General features: G+C 38.1%; 2 protein-coding genes across 7 annotated transcripts in view; one reads left to right on the forward strand and one right to left on the reverse strand.

Moving 5' to 3' along the window:
• Positions 1-307, forward strand: part of plce1 (phospholipase C, epsilon 1) — an 80,849-nt gene extending 80,542 nt beyond the window's left edge. For all 6 annotated transcript variants that reach the window (XM_082151474.1, XM_082151475.1, XM_082151476.1 and 3 more), the window contains one exon: positions 170-307. The gene's annotated coding sequence lies outside the window, so the exon portion shown is untranslated. The remainder of the gene's footprint in view (positions 1-169) is intronic.
• Positions 308-1,886: 1,579 nt separating this feature from the next.
• noc3l (NOC3-like DNA replication regulator) lies at positions 1,887-15,556 on the reverse strand. Its single transcript, XM_082151502.1, has 21 exons — positions 15,403-15,556; positions 13,799-14,009; positions 13,598-13,724; positions 13,318-13,475; positions 13,177-13,227; positions 10,099-10,229; positions 9,860-10,021; positions 7,924-8,017; positions 7,680-7,855; positions 7,473-7,601; positions 6,132-6,263; positions 5,380-5,460; positions 5,192-5,292; positions 5,019-5,091; positions 4,868-4,931; positions 4,721-4,792; positions 3,334-3,515; positions 3,114-3,242; positions 2,342-2,439; positions 2,181-2,265; positions 1,887-2,076 (listed from the first exon to the last, which is right to left on the reverse strand). Exons 1-21 carry the CDS (start codon positions 15,409-15,411, stop codon positions 1,948-1,950), a joined length of 2,394 nt encoding a protein of 797 aa, XP_082007628.1. The 5' UTR covers positions 15,412-15,556; the 3' UTR covers positions 1,887-1,947.
• Between the last annotated feature and the right edge of the window lie 289 nt (positions 15,557-15,845).

Genomic DNA, 15,845 nt, shown 5'->3' on the forward strand with positions numbered 1-15,845 from the left:
CACTATAACCAATCAGCATCCAGGTCTAGAATGATCCACTTTGTTACAAAACATTGCATTTTCACAAACTCCTTCACTCTGCGGTAGAAACATTTCAATAATGCACCACGTTTTCATTGTTGCTGTGCGACCGCAACTAACCTGAACCTTCCCGCCTGTCTCTCTTCAGAGTCTCTGTCGATGGGGCTGAAGGCCTGGATGGCCGAGGGACGCTTGGGTTCTCAGAGAGTGTGTGTGTGTGGCGGTCGCACCCCTGCCCCCTCCGGCTGGTCTCTCCCGCTGCTGTGGAACTGGAAGCTGCATAAATGAGTCCAGAGCCAGAGCAGCACCTCTAGTGTTCACCACTCTCACACGCGGCTCAGAGACTCGTGCGCAAGGGTTCGTCGGTTCAGCAGCGGATGTCAGATGAAGCAGTTTCTCCTTACTTCGATTCTTCTTCTTCTTGTCCTACTTCAACAGTACTGTAAGTGATGAATGCGTTTATATGCATTTCATTTTCTTTTGTGGTTTTGCACATTACTATTATTTTGAAAGTTTAATACTCTATTTACATCCCTGTTTTGGATTGCTGACATGAAATGGGAGCATGAATATGCCCTCAGTGTCACACTATACAGGTTTTTTTTATTAGTTGACTTGTGATTCTTACGAGTTCAGAGCAAATGCATAAGATTTTTCGATGGATGCGAGGCAGATTTGTTCTGCATATTTTAGCAGCTAATTGAATTTGATGGCTTTCATTGCACATGTCCTGTACCTGTAGACAACACTGCACGGTGTTGAGCGGTACCTTTCTTTACACAGCCACAAATCTATTTACAGTATTAGAAAAACACCACTTTAAATGGTACTTTATTTGAAGATTTCTTTCATTAGAGCTAGGAATTTTTCTTTTCTTGCACATATTTTTTTGAACATAATCTCCCCCTTCACAGCTGCAGTGCAATTATTAAAATAAAAAAAATAATTCTTGCATTTACAGAAAACTCACAATATTAAATGGTTCCTCTGAGTTCCATCATCACTGCAGCACTTTTGAAATGGTTTAATAAAAAATCAGTAAAATTGAGGTTTAAATCCCATATGACCTCTGTAATAAATCAATACATTTTATTATCGAATGATAATGTTCGATTTGAAAATGTTTCCTATTTGTGTTAAATACAATTTTCCTGTAATATATTCCTGTGAATCCCCTGCTTAACTTTCTTGGTGGTTGAAAATGACCTTTTATCTTTAAGTGGTCCATTTTCTTTCTTGAAATCTTTCATAACTAACTGCATGTTATATAGCCCAGGCTGGCTGTACATTTCCTGACGTGTACATATGAGAGTACATAATTATCAAATCTGTATTAATTTATTTTTAAGGGATGAATGCTCCTCCAGTTTGTTCATACTGTATGAATGTATAATGTTTGTATTTTTGTAATTTATATGTTTAGAACTGTCTTGAGAGATATTAAATATTTTAACATTAAGAGAAGGGTAGGCATGAAGTATTTAATGTGTGTGGTACACTACAGCGTTGTCATGTGTTTTCAATGTATATTTACCATTACTTTGTTTTGAACAAGCAATTTTTTTAACTTTATAGCATGACACTATGCTGTTATTTTATTGCATTGATAGTTAATCAAGAACATCTGTGTCTTAGGAGTTTAAAACATGTTGAACTTTCTACTAGTGATGGTTTTCAGCACACGTAAAATGCTATAGGAATGTATCGTCAATATTGTGATGTCAATATTGGATTATTCGTTTACTTGAAACTACCGAATCAACTACTTTCATCAATAAATAGTGTTGAAAAACACAGTTTTTGGTGAAACCGTTACTTGTACATCAGTGCATATGCTAAATTATGTCAATAAAAAAGATCAAAGATTGTATCTTGGAGCATTTATTTTACACATATCGATAGAAAATAGCTTTTCCCAACTTTCATTCATGTTTCCTGTGGTGTGTGTTGTAATGTAAAGTCTAGACTCGTTTGCTCGCTCTCGGTTTGAAGAGCAGCATCGATCTGTGCCTTCAGGTCTGGATCGAAAAACGCATGACCGATCGTGAAATGTTCCTGTAACACAAAATTAAAGAACAATTCAGAAAAAAAAATACACACACACACACACACACACACACACACACAAAAAAGTAAAGCATTGTTATATGGAAAAATACCTTTTTCTTTGAGGGAGGCTCTGCGACAGGCGGGTTGAAGGTCATGTCTTTAACACTGTAGTCTTCAAACAGCTGCACTGGAGTCCTACACACACACACACACACCATGAACATCTCCATATTCATCTGGAATCCTGAAACCTGGAGCCTGTGGTCTCTACCTTCTGCTGATCTCCATGCTGAGAGCACCTGAACCTTCACTGGGAGCACCTTTCATGAGATGAGCAGCGAACTTCCTCACCACGGGGTGATAGTGGCTCTAGAACGACAAAGAAATCAGGAATCCTTTCATCCAACAACTGACTAGTTTGACCTTTTTTTCTCTCTAGACTTTTACATTTATTTTGAGCTTTAATATTTGAGACTGCATGCTATTTTTATTTATAATTAATTTAACTCTCTCACCAGCATTTTCCCAAAAACTTTCTTAGGCCCCAGAATACTTTGTTTTATCATCTGAAATGTGCAGCAACTTATATTCCATAACACACACATTTGGATGACTGAGGTCCGTGAGCTCAAGTGTATATACACACACACACACACACACACACACACAGGGAATTTCCAATAAACCGGTAGTTTCAATTTTGCTTTAACTAAATATGTTTAATATTTAAATATGCTTTCATAATATGTGTTGAATTTGCTGAGTGAGGGGGAACTAAAACACTTTTTTGCAAACGTTTCATTTTATTTACCAGTATTTTACATTATTTATGTAACAAAATGTGTGACGCACTGATGCGACTTATCAGTGCTTTTCCTCTAAATGTAATTTCAACCCGGAGCAACTTAATTTTTGGAGAATTCATTAAACTGAAGCCTACTGGCAATTTAAAATAAATAAATAAATGAAGGAAAAGGGAATTTAATTTCCCACTGTCAGTAATAAACCTCTGGAATGAGTGAATGAACATCATTGCGCTTCACCTTCAGTAAGTGAAGCTCCCACAGTCCTGTGTTCTGGGGGTTGCAGTATTCAGGCACGTCCAGCTCTGGGAGATACACACCACTGCCCTGCATTTCATTATCCAGCAGGATGTCACACTTAGGGAAGGTCTACACAAACACAAGAGAGACACACAATTCATACATTCACCTTAACAAGTCATAAACACGAAGGCCTCCATTAGCTGAATTGAAGGCTCACATGCATCAGCGTCCTATTGGCCGCCAGGATGCCCACACAGGAGTCGGGCAGCACGTGCAGGCCGAGTGTGCTCAGTCTCTTCACGAAGGCCTGTGCCCTCAGCAGATTGACCTGCTTCCTGCGTTTGTTCAGCATCGCGTCCAGACACTGAAGCACGATCGCCGTGTCATCATTCGTAGCTCCTGTAGACAATAACAATTGGAATATAATAAGAAAACTAACAGATACAATAGGTGCCTTGCCCCTTCGGGGCTTGGCCCCTAATTGCATAAAACATCGTTTCCATTCCATGTGTTCAAGAGAGCAAAATACCCACTTCCTGAAAACCTGGTGCAAAGTATCAGTTATAAACAATGCTGGTCCTCCCTATACGCAAAGTACACATGTTGTGTAGGGCCCCCGAACCACCAGGGGCCCCTTGCTCTCAAAGATGACTTAATGACTAGAAGTGATTAAAGGGTTAGTTTACCCAAAACATTTAAATTCTGTCAGTAATTACTCACCCTCATGTCATTTCAAACCCAGAAGACTTTAGTTCATCGGAACACAAATGAAGATATTTTTAATGAAATCTGAGAGATTTCTGTCCCTCTATTGACAGCTACACAACTTCCACTTTGACACTTCAAAAGGTTCATGAAGAGATCGTAAAACTAATCCATATGAATTGAGCAGTTTAGTCCACATTTTCTGAGGAGACACGATCACTTTATATGATGAACAGACTGAATTTAGGCTGTTTTAAAATACAGTGTTGTGGGTAAAGGATATAAATCTAGCAGTGAAGATCGGTTTATGCTTAATCCGTTTATGGAAGGAAAACGGGTTCACGTTTACATGATCGCATGCATTGTCGGCTTACTAACCATAATGAGGTTAAGAACATGCATTACAAGTTGTAATTAAAACAAATTTTAATCTGAAATACTATTTCAGTCTTTCTACTTCAAAATGTCACATTTAATTCAATGTGAAACTTGCCGTTTCTTTCCAAGTATCTGTGAAATTTACAGCAATTTCTAAAAAAAATCCTAAATCACATTTTTTTTTTTCATTATGATTAGTCTAGTTATCCAATCATATGATCCTTTGAGGCAAAGTCATGTGAGTTTTTTGTAATGCACCCAGGAATATATTAAATAATTGTGTTTCCAAATAAATCCACATCATCTGTAAACAGTCTCTCAAAAGGAGCAATCGCAGCCATTGGAAGCAGAAATGCTAGTTAACTAGCTTGACCTTTTTTTGTTAAGTGAATTGTATGTTCAATAATAGTCTATCTGACAGGTCTCACAACCAAAAACACTGTGCATTTAATCCTTAAAAATCAAGCTTTGAGTGTGCGAGTGACGGGATGTTCTTGTCAGACAGAGACAGGAGATCTCACCTGCGTGCAGCGTCAGCAGGGTTTTGTATAAGTGGCTGTAGAATTTCAGAGGGTCGATGTTGAGGACGTCCCCTGTTGGAAACAGAGATGTGTTTTAGCTCAGCGAGAGCAGGAGCTTCCCGAAACGAGAGCTGAGGCTGAACTGACCTTGTCCTGAGAGGATGTGGAAGGATGTGAGAATGCAATGAAGGCTCTCCCGATACGTCAGATCCTGGGTGAAGGAAAACACTGAGATGTTAGTGCATACAATTTTACCCTGATGAATCACGAAGCTGACGCTCCTGGCTGAAACACTTACGCCCGATATGATGAGGCCGAAGAGCACCGCCAACAAATCATCAAAGAACTCCAAGTTTATAAGATGAGCAAACCTTCAGGAAACAGTTTGAACCGTGTTATTCACATGTTAACAAGAGACCCGAATGCTAATAACGCTATAATAAAGCTGTTTAGACATCATGTGGTTCTTACTTTGCAAGACCTTCTAAAACGGAGGACAGTAAGATGGACTTCTGGGCTTTCTTCAGTATTCTGAAGTAGATGAGGAACACGATGTTCAGCGTCTCTGTGTGCTGGAATCAAAGATAGATATGCGGTAACATATCGATGCATTAAAGGAAGTGTTCAACACGCTCTCCGTCTACTCTAATAGCACTCACCAGTTTAATTTTCTTGTCCTTGCTCTCTGTCGCCTCAGCTTCCAGAAGCTCTTTCTGCAGCTTATCCTCGGCTTTTTTCCACTGTTGAGGACAAGAAGATTGAGGAAACAAAACCAACCATCCCGGCATATAGGTAGATATATACGGCTTCTCCAGCGGCTTCGGCTCAGGAAGTTTATTTCACATTATTTTACTCCATAAACATTTCAGAAAATTCTTTAAAGAAAATAAAGAATTCAATTACAAACTTACCAACTTTTAAAGATTACAATACAAAACTATTGATTAAATGTATAAAAGTATAAACGTAATTAAGTTCATTATACAAGATTTCAAAAAAGGTTTGGGGTGAGTAAGAAAATGCTTTGAAAGAAACTTTTTTTTTGTGCAAATCCGCATATTAGAATGATTTCTGAAGGATCATGTGACATTGAAGACTGGAGTAATGATGCTGAAAATTCAGCTTTGATCACATTTTAAAATATATTCAAATATAAAAAGTTATTTTAAACAGTAAAGCTATTTCACAATTATACTGTTTTTATTGTATTTTTGATAAAGTAATGCAGTCTTGGTGAGCAGAAGAGACTTCTCTAACACAGACCTCAGACTTTTCACCAGAAACATCCCATGATTGGGGAATCTAGTTGCAGGAAGTGGCTGATGTGTCGTTTTTAAAATGAACCAGTGTCCAGTGAAGAAACACTGATCTAAACCATACATTTAATGACAACATTGGGCTCAGTTCAGACCTTCCGCTGCATCCTGGACAAGTTTGTCTTCCTCTCCTTGAACAACATGAACTTCTTTTTGGGCGCAGTGTCTTCCGTATCTTTCTTCATGTCCACTTCTTTTATCCTCAGACAGAGGAGACACTTCAGCACCTGTGCATTCATATCACAAATATCACTAATGACATCAAGCCATTCAAAACATCTGCATCAAGATGTCATATACACATCACATGCTAAAGGGATAGGCCACACAAAAATAAATGTCATTAAAAAGATATTTTGAAGAATGTTGGCAACCAGTTTCGGTTCCCATTGACTTCCATTTAATGGAGAAAAAATAGTGTTGAAGTCAGTGGGAACTGAAAAAGTGTTTCGCAATACAACATGAACACAATAAGTACATTGTATAGTTTTTGGACTGTGATGGCCTGTTGGTCTGGCCTGTTGGTCTGGCCTGTTTCCTTGTGTCTGGTTTGTTCTGTGTTGCAGGGGGCATGGCTATAGCTTGTCAGTGAGATTGGGGACACCTGGGCCCAGGTGTTTTATGCCTTCATAAACCTAAAGCCCTTCTCTCCCGTGCATTACTTGTTTTGTTCACGCAACAACATATCTTCCATTAATCCAAACATGCACCTCACTCTACTGACCTTACTGATTTTCACACTTCATGGTTGTATTATGTTACGTTAGTTGTTGTATTGGTGTCTTTGTTTAGTTAATAAATTTCATTTTTGTGGTTTAAAACTGCGACCTTCTATTTTTGTCATGGCTTTAGAGCCAGGTCATGACAAAGTGGGGGCTCGTCCGGGATCTGAACCCGGGACCTCTCGCACCCAAAGCGAGAATCATACCCCTAGAGTCTAAAAAACAGGACAGGACGGAAAGCACATCCATCCATCCATCCATCATAAAGTGCTCCACATGACGCCAGGGGGTTAATAAAGGCCTTCTGAAGCGAAGTGATGCGTTTATGTGAGAAAAACATCCATATTTATAACTTTATAAACTATAATCATTGGGTTCCATTAACGGGGGCGGTGGAAGAGTGACCTCTGACCCGACGCATGACGTATTGATGAAGAGCAAAACAAAACACCGGTCACGAATTAGAAGATTAAAATGGGTGGATGGGCTTTTTGTGCTTCAAAATCTAAGGAACCATTCACTTGCATTATAAAAATGGGAAGATTCAGAATATTGTTTAACACTCCGATTGTGTTTGGCTGAAAGAAGAAAGTCATATACGCGTCTAGGATGGCTTGAGGGTGAGTAAATTATGGAATACTTTTCATTTCTGGGTGAACTAACCCTTTGTAAGAACTTGTACAGAGTAAACAACGTTCAGTATGATGACTGTACCTCTGGCTTGACGTTGTAGTTCCTGCTCTTGACCATGCCTGAGATGACCTTCACCATCGCTAAAGAGGCCTGGCCCAGTTTATCCTGTTTCAGCAGTTTCCTGACAGCTTCACAACTCATCTCAGACACCTGAACGCAAAATCACATCATCACATTACTACCGCCCACATGCAAACCTCCAGATGCTGAGCTTTCCAGCAGACTGACCGTCCTGACGGAGTCGTTCATCAGAGGCACCACCATCACTATGATGTTGTTGTGGAAGTTGAAGTGTGGCAGAGCTACGAGCAGATCACAAATGCACCTGATGGCCACCTCAGCAAGACCTTTATAACACTGAAGAGACACGGCTTGACTTCTCTTCTGCTTCTTCTGCTTCCAGTCTGAAACGGCATCAGATCAGTCAGACGGGACAGTGAGAACGGACGAATGAGGTGGTCACATGATCTACCTTTGATTGTCTGTTCCAGATCCTCCAGGTAAAACTTGTACTGGCTCACGAGACCCTCCTCAAACTCTCTCAGTTGCTGCGTCTCTTTTTTCACCTGCAGAACAAAGGGACATGCTTCAATGGGTCATAGAAGATACTTAAATCCAGTCATTTAATCATGTCGTTGTCTCTTGGCTCCAATTATCCACTTCTTCAACCAAAACTGATTGGTTCTAATGAGCATTTTTCACTTTAAATGACCCTCAGAGATAAACAGGTCAGTTTTTGTTGCTGTGCCTTACGTATATAAATGCCATTTTCTCAGATTGAAATGATCAGGAACCTTTTATAAATTAAACTCAAGTCAAATATTAATACAAAGCCAAAAACACCACGATGTTTGGCAGATTTACCCATATATTATTGTAATAATTAGTGTCTACCCTGCTTTCTCATCCATGGTATCTGCAGAGTTTTATCAAATTCTTTTATCAAAATCTTTTACCTAAAACAGGGTAACTGGCAACTGCATATTTAAAATATGTTTTATTCAATATATACATATGAAATGACGTTGGTTTATATACCAATATATTACAAATTCGAAGTTGATCGATATTGGATTTTGCTCATACGATGTTTAAATAAAGGCAATAAACTAATTATTGTGCAGATACTGAAAAAGTCTATAAGGTGAACGTGATAAATAATGGTGTTAAATAATGTTGCCGTAGAGAGAAGATTCAAGTTTACGTTAAACTAAATGCCAGATGCAGTTTATTAAGTAACCAAAAGAAAAAGATTTTAGGCACAATGCAGGACTTATAATTATAAACAAGCCCGAAATACTCTGAAACTCTTATTTTGAGATGTCTACGTTACTACTCCCAGCTGCTCCTTCATAAAGACAAGGGGGATCAAATATGCACAATTACAACCATCTGCAACATATTACAATATAAACACCATGAAGTAAACATTGCCATAATTCAAAAATTGCTTCTTGAAACTGCAAGTCTGTAGAACGCGCAACAGCGCCACGATGCGCATTTAATTAAACCATTGCCTTTTGAAGTTTAATAATTTACTTTTTTTTTTTCTTCTTTAAAATTTAAAGGAACACGCCACCAGTTTTTGAAATAGGGATTATTCACCGTCTCCCCTACATTTAGATATGTGGGCTAACGCAATTTGTCTCAGTGCATGCATTGTCTTAATCTGGCAGCGCTGCCTTTAGCTTAGCATAATGAATGGAATCCTTTGTTGCTGGATAGCATGTCATGAGTAAAAGTAAAAAAAAATAAAAAAATTAAAAAAAAAGAATTACTTGTGGCCTGCGTATTCACGAGTACAAATAGCAATGCAGATTTAGACTAGGCAATTTCCTAGGCAGATACTGACTTGGGACTATATTGGGGTGAAGCACAGGCGAAGCACTGCTACTTGGTCGGAGAGAATGATTGAATTAGATTTTTTGGATCACTTTTACTCACGACATGCTATCCGGCAACAAAGGATTCCATTCATTATGCTAAGCTAAGCTAAGCTAGCGGCGGCGCTGCCAGACTAAGACAATGCATGCACTGAGACAAAAATGCGTTTGCCCACCTATCTAAATGTAGGGGAGACGGTGAATAACCCCCATTTAAAAAAACGGTGGCGTGTTCCTTTAAGACCTCTTAAAATTATAATTTTAAGACCTTAAATTTTATCAAACCGAATTTAATACTTTTTAAGGACCTGCAGGAACCCAGTCATCACTACCTGGACCGGGTTTCTAAACACCCAATAAGCATGTAAGTTCGGCCAGTGACGTGACAATGCATTCATCTGTCTGTCATCACACACCTGAGTCTTCCCGAACGAGTCGCTCTTGGAGCTCAGTTGCACGAAATGCTTGTAGGAAAACGAAATGTCTCATGATAAGACTCCTTTAAAGGAAGGGGAGGCACTGTACCTTCGTGGCTTTCTCCTCTTCCGTCAGTGGTCGGATTCGATATGCTGGCACAATGTCCTTAAACACCTCCATGAGGGAGACCATGACTAACTTTCTGACAGTGACGGCGACGCACGGGTCCGTCTCCATTAGCATGGCCCTCAACTCCTTCAGCTTCTTGATCTGAAAAATCATGATACATCTAAAAACAATCCAGATCCAGATCACATGCAGAAGTTCCCTGTGAAGGACAGTCTTACGTTCACATGAGGATCTGCGAGGACAGCTGAGGACAGACTCGCGATGTGCAGTTTCTTCTCCATCAGTCTCTGAGCCCGCAGCTCTAGCTGCTCCTGAGGAGTGAGTGACGGACCGCTCTCTGGCTCCTCCTCTGAACAAAATCAGCAAAAACATCAGCAAACAGCTGCACTGAATAATCAAACAAATCAAAGCTGCATTTGATTGTATTTTTTGTGAAATATTACAACTTAAAATAACTGTTTTCTATTTTAATATTTGTTAAAATGTAATTTATTCCTGTGATCAAAGCTGAATTTTCAGCATCATTACTCCAATCTTCAGAAATCATTCTAATCATCAATAGAGGTTGACCAACAGTGATTTTTTTTGATGGCCGATATATATAATATCACACTATTTAACTTCAAAACACTATAGTAGATAGTAAAAACACATATATAACAATTGCTGAAATAAAATTGTATTATACTATTTTGTTCAAAAGAACATTTACTTGAAATAGATAACTTTTGTAACATTATCAATGACTTGACCAGTTATAGTATGGTTTCCCAAAGTCCCAAACTGCAGGGGGTTCATGAGTTGATGAAAAGCTATTAATTTATTAAATCACAAAATGTATTATTAAAATAAGTAATTTAAACATAAAACAACCAAAATAAAAAACACTAATATTTTATTAGTTTGCCTGCATGTCATGTGACCATTATCCAACATCAGGGAACTTTTGTGTTGTTAAATCCTAGAAATATTAACTTATAATATCATCTCCGAGAATACATAATTATTATTTTTTTTACATTCAATATTTTGCATCAAAGGGGTTAGACTAACAAAAAATGTTTTTTTTCTTCTAAAACAAGACATGACAACAAGAACTACAACACGGCGCTATCCCAACCTCACCCTTGAGATGAAAGAAATCTGCATTTGAAGAAACTAGTGCAAAATGCCCGTGCAAAATCAGTTTTTGTCTGTGTTTTTAGTAATTGTTGGTTTGGTGCCCGTGAAAGAGACTGTGAACGCATTGAATTCAGGGAGCAGGCTAGGTTACTACAAATGATGGCTGTGAATAAACTATAATATTCAGAAGTAAACAGTGTAGCTGACTGAGTGTTTATGAATACCACAACCTTCTAAGTGCTAGTGCAAAATGCCCGTGCAAAATCAGTTTTTGAGTGTGTTTTTAGTAATTGTTGGTTTGGTGTGTTTGAGTGCTCATTGTTACAATTACACACATATTTGTGCATGGTAGAAAGCACACAGTGAACTCCGAGAAAACGCTATGCTTGAGGAAGCTTGTGAATAGGCTACTACAAATGATGCCCGTGAAAGAGACTGTGAACACATTGAATAGGATATGTTTAGTTGGTGAATAGCATAGGCTATCGTTACACAGTAGCGATAACTTTAAGCGCACCAGAATGAAATATAATATTCAGAAGTAAACAGCATAGCTGACTTACAGATTCTGTTAACATCCACAAATGAATAAACGCGTCGATTCAGGGAGCAGTGCAAAGTGCCCGTGCAAAATCAGTTTTTGTGAGCTGATCGCCGTCAAAAAAGTTCAGGAGATATTTCTTAGTGATGGCTGATTTCAACAGTTTCAATATGATAGCATTTTGAAAAAAAAGTGTCATGAATTTATTGCATTTTTTGGGGGAAATAATCCGTTTTTATAATAGATCTTTGAAAATCCAAATCTGGATTTGAATTTTATATGATATTATAACCTAAAGATACTATGTGAAAGTTTTAAACAGAAAATAGTGTTTTTCATCTTGCCACTTTCTTTGTAAAGAAAACACATTTTTACTCAAATTAATCAAAATGGATTTATCACATTCTGGAACCAAACTATAATATTCAGAAGGAACCAAACTATGTTTATTTTTAAACCACAACCTTCTTGGGGCTTCTTTGACCGATACAACCCTCTAATGTCAGAATGTTTATTTTTAAACCACAACCTCTGCCACATGACATCATGACTTTGCGTAAACATACACGCCACTTTCAAGTCAAGTGGCGTGTTATTTATACGCATTTTGAGCTATCCGCGTGTATGTCCACGCCGAAACGAACCGTCATCTTCCGCGTGTATGTCTACGCCGTTAAACGTCAGAGTGATTCCGCGTGTATGTGTACGCCGTTAAATGTCTGAGCGAAACTGAGCAAAATGTATATCTACATCTGGGGAGCAATATTTTTTTTCCTAGGATGGTAGGGGAACACTCATAAATGGTATTAACCCCAGTGACGGGTAGGTTTAGGGACGCGGTTGGGGTAGGTCATATATATTTATATATACAGTAATGTAACGTTAAGTCACCGGCGTTGATAAACACGCTGAAAATCAATTATGCGTGTTGATAACACGCCAAAAATGGAAATACGAATTGGCGTGTCATACATACGCTATTTCATGAGATCAGTCTGACCTTTAAAAAATGATATATTTAACAATATTTAACATTTCTCATCCAAACAACGTCAAACTTGGCGCTGCACTTACTCGTGACCGTAGCGAGACACCTGTCAAGTTTGAAATCCATCGGACTAACGGTTCGAGAGATATGTGGTTAACAGACATACACACACACAGACAGACAGACGTTTCTGTAATTTATAGATAGATGTGACCCTGGACCACAAAACCAGTCACATGGGTCAACTTTTTGAAATTGAGATTTCTACATCATCTGAAAGCTGAATAAATAATTTTTCCATTGATGTGTGGTTTGTTATAAGAAGACAATATTTGGCCGAGATACAACTAAGAAAAATCTGGAATCTGAGAGTGCAAAAAATCGAAACATTGAGAAAATCCCCTTTAAAGTTGTCCAATTATGTTCACTCACAAAAATAAATGTTTTATATATTTACGGTAGGAAATTTACAAAATATCTTCATGGAACATGATCTTTACTTAATATCCTAATGATTTTTGGCATAAAATAAAAATGTATCATTTTGACCCATACAATGTTTTGTTGGCTATTGCCACAAATAAACCCGTGTGACATGTGACTGGTTTTGTGATCCAGGGTCACATATGAGAAATGCACACTAACCTATTTCTAACTCCTCCTGGTCCTTCGGTTCCTCCTCCGCCTCAGGCACAACTAGAGGACACAATCAAACAGCACAGTTCAGCACTCAACATCCTCTCTAGCACTCCAGCATTTCCTGAAGAGTGACGAGTCGACACGCACCGGGCTTCTCCATGGACTGAGGGATCAGGCCGCTCTTGTCTTTGATGGGCAGCAGGTGAATGAGCTCCTTCTCCTTCTGCATCTGCATCTTCCTGGGCATCTTCTCATACTTCTCCACCGACTGCTCGGACTTACGCTTTTTGGCATGGACTGGAGCACTACAAGGTTTCACAAAAGAAAAGTGAAGGAAAAAGAGCAGGGAGAGAAGATGATCACAACAGACGATATCAGCTGGACACTGTGTCCATAGTCTATAGATAAAAGCGCATGTTTTAAAGACCTTGATGAGATGTCTCGAGTCAGAAAGGATGCTTTATGTGCCATGGCTTTGATCTGCTCCAGGTCATCCTCATCCATCATATCAGTGGGCAGAGACTCCAGGAACTCCTCCTCCTCTTCTTCATCCTCTGGGATCATACATCATCATTACAACACTGAGCAGGAGTTATGAAAATCATCAGAAGGCAGTGTCCTGTTTCACCTGGTCTCTTCTTGTAGCGCTCCAGGGGTTTGAGGGTCTGATGGGACACATCAGTGATGGCCTGTCGAAGTTTCCGCTGCTCTTTGCGCTGTTTCTTAGCGGAGCTCTGTTGCTTAAACTGTCGATTCTTCTGTTTGTTTTCTAGCTTCAGATTGCTGGTTTTCAGCAACTTTCTGAAGCTAGGCCTCTTTTTCCTGTTCTTTTTGGCAGCCTTGTGTGAAAGATGCATTAAAGCACAGTTAAATAATGCATGCTGGTGTACGTTACAATTATATACATAAGACATAAGTTGTTTATACATATGACAGATGAAGCAAAACAGAATTCAGAGGCTGACTTGTATAGTAAAACGTATAGTGTATTACAATATAATACAAGGTTAACCAGTCGTGTATTGACTATCTAGAAATCAGATATGATGCAGAAAAAAAAAAGCAATGACGAGGTTAAACTCTAAACATCAAGAGTGCAAAAGAGACACATAAGGACTGGTGTGACTGGAAAACAGAGACATGTTTGCAAATTTGCACTTCAAATTAAGATTTCAAAGAATTTTTTTTAAACTTTGACAATAAGTAGTCTTTAATAATCTCTCTCTCTCTCTCTCTCTCTCTCCATATACATATATATTTGTTTGTTTGGAAATATTACTATTTTTAATGTTCTTGAAATAAGTCTCTTATGCTCATCAAGCCTGCTTTTTTTTTTTTTATAGTCTGAAAATACAGAAAAAACCCAGTAATAATTGTGAAATATTAATACAATACAAATAATGGTTTTCTATTTTATTATATTTTACAATACAATTTATTCCTGTGATCAAAGCTGAATTTTCAGCATCATTACTCCAGTCTTCAGTGTCACATGATCCTTCAGAAATCATTCTAACATGCTGATTTATTGCCAATGTTGGAAAAAGTTGTGCTGCTTGATATTTCTTTGGAAAAACATATTTTCCAAATATGATATTTGGAAAAATATCAAAAGAATCAAAGAATCCTGAAAAATTGGTTGTAAAAAAGTATCAAGCAGCACAACTGTTTCCAACATTCATAATAAATATGCATATTAGAATTATTTCTGAAGGATCATGTGACAATAAGAAACAAAGCCATTATATTAAATTGTACAACTTATTTCACAACATTACTGTTATAACTGTATTTTTTATCACATAAATGCAGGCATGGACAGCATAAGATACTTATTTTAAACACATTAAAAATAGTAATGTTTCCAAACTTTTGACCGGTACTGTATGTGTGTGTGTATATATAAAAGGTACAGTATGGGGTTAAATGCTATATATGATCTGATACACCAGGTGTTTAGTTCAGCATGATAGAGTAGGGGTAAAACTAGTAGCTATAGTATGATGAAGTGTCCTGTAGGGACTACATAAGTACAGTATATGACACAGTAGAGGTTAGGCTAGTAAGTTACTGTATATAGTTTTGACTAGAATTATATATGATAAACAAGGGCTGTTCAAATCTGAAGCGCTGAATGTAATGTAACTGAAGCTCCGCAATATGACGAACGGCAGCGGGTGTTTTTAAACTCACTATCGCATTAGTTTGTGTTAAAACTACAAAATATCTTACCGGGCCCATTTTGATGAGTGATTCGCCTCAACTATCAATGACGTTTCAAATGTGTTAATCAGTTTAATCCAGAAAAGAGAGCATGTATCTCCTCTTCACACATGTACCACATGGACCGGAAGTAAACCAATGGAGATCTTCGAGGAATGCAGGGACAAACGTCACGCGGCCTTCGAGCGCCCCCTGCTGATCTGGATGAACGGATACACTTTCATAGATGATTTCACGAAATGATTTGTAAAGCAGCTGAATTTTTCCTCTAAATTAAATTCAGTATATATTGATTACCCCCTTAAGTTTAATTCAACTTTTAATTAACTTTCATACATTTCAGTGTTTATCATTTGTAAGTATTTGTTTTCATTTATTTATTCTCTTTCAATGTCTGTTGCTTGAATAGATTGCGTTTAACACAACTAAGGTATATACAAAAAGAATGCATC

This window comes from Leuciscus leuciscus, assembly GCF_965113295.1.
Source record: "Leuciscus leuciscus genome assembly, chromosome: 21".
Taxonomy (NCBI): domain Eukaryota; kingdom Metazoa; phylum Chordata; class Actinopteri; order Cypriniformes; family Leuciscidae; genus Leuciscus; species Leuciscus leuciscus.